Raw genomic sequence first — 5,258 nt, forward strand, 5'->3', positions numbered from 1 at the left:
AAACTGAGATATGGACCTAGATTTATATCCCTTATGAGCAAGCCAGAGATGAGTAGCAATGAAAAAATCTCTGAGATGACGGGGAAGAAATCTTGAGAGAAACCAGATTCAAAAGGGAACCCATCCTCATGTGGGTGGCAGATGATAACGTAATTATACAAGTCATTACTCTTCCACAACTGCATCATATAGAGTCAAGGAGTGCTTAATCATCTGTTGCATGTTGTTGTTGTTGTTGTTAAACTAAAGTAAGATTATAATTCATGGATAACATTACTTAGCTGAATGAGCAGTGTGTTTGAGTTTTTAATCAGAATGTTCTTGTCTTTTTACTCATTTTTCTCCCCAAATCGATTATTTCCAGTATCCCAGCCACCAGCCGTTCTCCCCGATCATATAGCAGATATTCACAAGCCGTGTTTCCTCAGAGGCACATGAAGTCAGTTGACTGCACCTTTTCACACTGTTGCTCATGCTACGTCACGGAGCAGCATAACACACTCAGAGGAAAGTGATATGCGCCCATGTACATATACATTAGCTGACAGATGTCCAAGATTGGCTCGTGTTATTGTGACTGACAGGGGAGAGAGAATATTCCCTGCTCACCCAGCAACCATGGCCAAGTTTGCTCCCTAGAACTCCTGGCCATGGATGGCTGTAGCATCATCAGGATTCAAACTACTGATTTCCTGATTTTGGAGCAAACGCTATGTAGTGCCACTTAGGAGCAAGTTATTTTTGTTAGAAAATGGCATAAAATGGTAAAGATAATACCCATGATCATCAACAACAGCAATGATAATAATGAAGGGTTTTTGTTGTTGTTTTGGTGTCATTTATTTGTTCCTGTGAGAAATATGAGGCTATTTTTCATTGTTATCTTCCAGCTGGTCTTTTTTTTTTTAGGAATCCAGAATTGTTTGGATCCTAATCAGATTGCTCTGCCATCCTCTGTGTGTGTGTGAGTGAGAGAGAGAGAGAGAGAGAGAGAGAGGGCCAACAGGGGGAGGGGTCTAAGCTGGGCAGAGCTTCACCACCACCTCACAGGCTCTGTGGAGCAACGATCCTTCATTCAGAGCAAGACGGAGGTTCGGTATCACTCGCTTTGCAGGTAGGACTTTATTTCTTCTGCTTTAAAACCAAAAGGAAAAGTGTCCAAAGATACAATTACACTCTTTTTTTCTTTCTTTCATTCTTTTTCTTTCAAAATTCCTGTATTTAATATTTTAACTTTCTAACATTTCATTTAACCTCCTAGGGCTTAGCGGTCACATGCGTGGACAGCACTTTATGGAAATTCGGAACAAGAATCCACATATGTGGACATACTTTTTCTCTAAAAGTACATCTTATCAAAAGATGATGCTTAGTTTTTATTCTAATCAGGTTCTAATAAGCCCAAATAGCAAAGAGAAATAAAAAATGCATGTAAAAAAACAGCTTGGGCCTTAGGAGGTTAAAGAAAAAAAAAAAATCACTCCAGCCTTCACTGGAGCTCAAATTCACCTGCACAGGATGAATTTCTCTTTAGTTCATTTTTACTTCAAATCTTGGTTGAACGGTTCATTAATTGTGATGCAGTTTGCAATGCAGATGCAGTCTATAGAAGTTCTTCAAAAGACTGAAGTTTCCTCAGACAAAAAACTAATGAACGCTAAAGAAAAGTTCAAAGTACAAATAGTCTAACATCTTCACAAAAACATCTAGCAGAATTTTTTATTTCTTGAATCAGAGCATATTTGTTTGATTAACTGTACTTTTCCCATATCTGCCTTGTTATTGCTCTTTCCTCCCCCAGGAATCAAAGCGCTGTTTGGAGCTTGAAGTTTCGATTTGTAGTTTGATTGTTTTGTTGTTGTTGTTGTTGTTTCAAAATCCAAATGAATCCCAAAACTGTTATCACAGTAAATCACACAAACTCTAATTTGTTTTTAATGTAGTGTACTTATTCATTGTATTCATTTATTTGTTTACTCCTTTCAGCCTTTTCCACGATGTCGTACATGGATACTCCATTCCCAGTAATCCATTCTAAGGATTTTTACCTGAAGTTCCATGACATTACATCATAAGAAATTTGGATACGGACTTACACTGGTACTCCAGAGCCCCTTAGTGGACTAAAGGGTGGATTGCACGGGTGGTCCAGCCAGAGATCAGGACCATGGCTGACTCGGACCTCATAGAAAGGCACTACAACTCAACTGGGAAATTCCGTAAAATACATACGGATCAAGGACTCAAAGCCGATTCTGTCGTGTTTATCATTGTGTGCTGCTTCATCATTCTAGAGAATGTGCTGGTTCTTCTCACCATCTGGCGGACCAAAAAGTTCCACAAGCCCATGTACTACTTTATTGGAAACTTGGCTCTTTCAGACTTGCTGGCTGGAGTGGCATACACGGCCAACATTCTGCTCTCAGGAGCTAATACGTATAAACTGAGTCCCACACAGTGGTTCTTCCGGGAGGGCAGCATGTTTGTAGCGCTGGCCGCTTCAGTCTTCAGCCTCTTGGCCATTGCAATTGAGCGCCACCTTACTATGCTCAAAATGAAGCTCCACAACAGTGGAAACACGTGCCGCGTCTTCATGCTGATCAGCACAGTGTGGTTCATTGCCGCCATCCTGGGTGGCTTGCCTGTCATGGGCTGGAACTGCATCCAGAGCATGATGAACTGCTCAACAGTGTTGCCACTCTACCACAAGACCTACATCCTGTTCTGCACCACTGTGTTCAGCGTGATCCTCATGGCCATCGTGGTGCTGTATGCCCGGATCTACGCACTGGTTCGCACACGTAGCCGCAAGCTCGTCTTCCGCAAGGTCTCAAATGGCCGAGGGAGTGGGAACAAGAGCTCAGAGAAGTCCATGGCCCTGCTGAAGACGGTCATCATTGTCCTGAGCTGCTTCATCGTCTGCTGGGCGCCGCTCTTCATCATGCTCCTGCTGGATGTAGCCTGCAAGATCCGCACCTGTCCCGTCCTCTACAAAGCTGAATGGTTCCTCGCTCTGGCTGTGCTGAACTCAGCAATGAACCCTCTCATCTATACACTCACCAGCAATGAGATGCGCAGGGCCTTCATCAAGATGCTGCTGTGTAGCATGTGCACTCAGCCCACTGGCAAGTTCTCCAGGCCCATCATTGGGGCAGAGTTCAGCCGGAGCAAATCGGACAATTCATCGCATCCCAACAAGGAAGAGCCTGAGTACTCACCCAGGGAAACGGTTGTGTCTTCAGGAAACATTGCATCATCATCATAAAAAGGACTGTGGACATTTTCCTTATTTTTCTTTTTTAGTGAATGTATGCATGTGTGGAGATCCCACTGGACACAAGGTCTGTTCAATCCACACTGCTCTTGTTCTGTAAGTGAGAATAGAGCTTCACTTTTATCTAACACCCACGTGTACTACAGTGTTAACGAATCATGGAGACAGACAGTCAAAGATCTAAAGACCAGTCAGGACACAGTGGGACAGTGAACAAACAATATGTTTGGGGTCATTTTTGTACTGTAAAGTTTGATTTTGATTATGGCTCACAACTTATACAAAGTTTGAGTGTCCAAGAGTGGATCTGAGGAGTCTTTATGCACATGTCTGATTCATGTGTCTCCTGGAGCTGGTGTGGATTGAAATGGGAATCAAACGAGTTGGATTACTAAAAAACATTCTAGAAAAGCTTTTATGTGTAAATTGGTCTGGTTTATAGTGTACAGTGTGTTTGGATGGTTGTATTAATATTACAACAGTTCCTAAGCCAACATATCTTAAATGCTATGAAGGGCTCGACTGGGAGAAACAGACTGAAACAAGTAAAACACTTTTTTTTTTACCCTGAACTGCAAAAACAGTAAATAAGTGCAAGACTCTTGAAGGTCACGGCAGCACTGAAATATCTTCCTCATATTGCAAAATGCACTTAACAACCTGAGCTCTGTAAACCTAGTTAATCAGTATTACCAGTTTTGTTTTGTTTTTTTTATTATTACATGGAAACGTTCTAATTTGCGGAACGTTTAGGATAGCACTTGTTTTAAAAGTGCTCTTTGAGGCCTTTTACTGACTTGTTATCGTGTATATTAGCATATTGGGCTCATTTTGTACCATTTCATGCAATTTGTGTAATTTTTACACATTACTTTTGCACATGTCACATTTTCACCTGAACTTACATGTATAAACATATATAAAAGAAAAATAACATGCTTTGGGAAAATTCACACATCATATCATTGGTTAAAATTCTGAGAAACAGAAGGGTTTTTTTGTTGTTTTTTGTAAGGGCAAAAATTAAATTAAAGAAATGCAGTTAAAAAAAAAGGTACTTGTGTTTCTCTGAATTAACGCCATGCTTTTAGTGAGATTTCTACAATACTGATTGAAAATGTATTTTATTTTCATAAATGTATGATCTCACCTTTCATCCAACAGCTGTAGAAGTTCAGTTAGCATATACAGTAGTTCGCCAGTATTGATTTATCTTGAATAAACTCATAACCTGAATGAGGGTTGAATTACAATGTGGTATTAATGCATCATGAATTTAAGGTATTTTTATACCACTCTAATAGTTTTTAGGGGTTATTGTGTTGTTGCTAGATAATGCACGTGCACAAACTGCTTTGCATTTGCAATCTCGTCATTAAAATGCATGCAAATCAGAAATGAGACTCTAGCATTACAAATGAATCATGCATTACAGATGGATTCTAGGAATGTGAATCTGATAAGATCCATAATCATCATCATCATCATCTTAATTATCTTTTTTTTTCCTGTTACAAAATTTGTACTGAAATATTGGAGAATATAGATATGGTTCAAAATGTATCACTTAGCAACAAGAATTCAGAGAAAAAGGTCAGTCACGAGCCTGTTTTTTTTCCCTGTGGTTTTTTTTTTTTTTTGCACATTGTAACACCTGTGTCTATATTTTGTTAGCTTGTCAATAAATATTTGCTGTAAAAAAAAAAAAAAGAAACAAGGCTTTGGGAGTTTGTGATTTACAAAAGGCAGTTTATATCTTATTTCATGGCTTAATGGAGTACATGCAAAGTAAATGCAAGTACATTTGCAGGAACAGATTTTTTTTTTTTTTTTTGCTACAAGCTGAAATGCATACACTCAAACAATGCCAAAAGGTGTGTGATGACAATCTCGAAAACAAGAACAATATTTCATGATTTATCAGATGGAAAATATTATATATTCTTGATTTTTAACCGAGAAGTTCACTAGAAATTACATGAAT

At 39.2% G+C, this 5,258-nt stretch overlaps 1 protein-coding gene across 1 annotated transcript; it reads left to right on the forward strand.

The window, feature by feature from the left end:
• Positions 1–1,060: 1,060 nt before the first annotated feature.
• On the forward strand, positions 1,061–4,962 carry s1pr1 (sphingosine-1-phosphate receptor 1). Its single transcript, XM_060940502.1, has 2 exons — positions 1,061–1,114; positions 1,987–4,962. Exon 2 carries the CDS (start codon positions 2,168–2,170, stop codon positions 3,263–3,265), a length of 1,098 nt encoding a protein of 365 aa, XP_060796485.1. The 5' UTR covers positions 1,061–1,114; positions 1,987–2,167; the 3' UTR covers positions 3,266–4,962.
• The last annotated feature ends 296 nt before the right edge of the window (positions 4,963–5,258 follow it).

This window comes from Neoarius graeffei, chromosome 15 (genome assembly GCF_027579695.1).
Source record: "Neoarius graeffei isolate fNeoGra1 chromosome 15, fNeoGra1.pri, whole genome shotgun sequence".
NCBI lineage: Eukaryota > Metazoa > Chordata > Actinopteri > Siluriformes > Ariidae > Neoarius > Neoarius graeffei.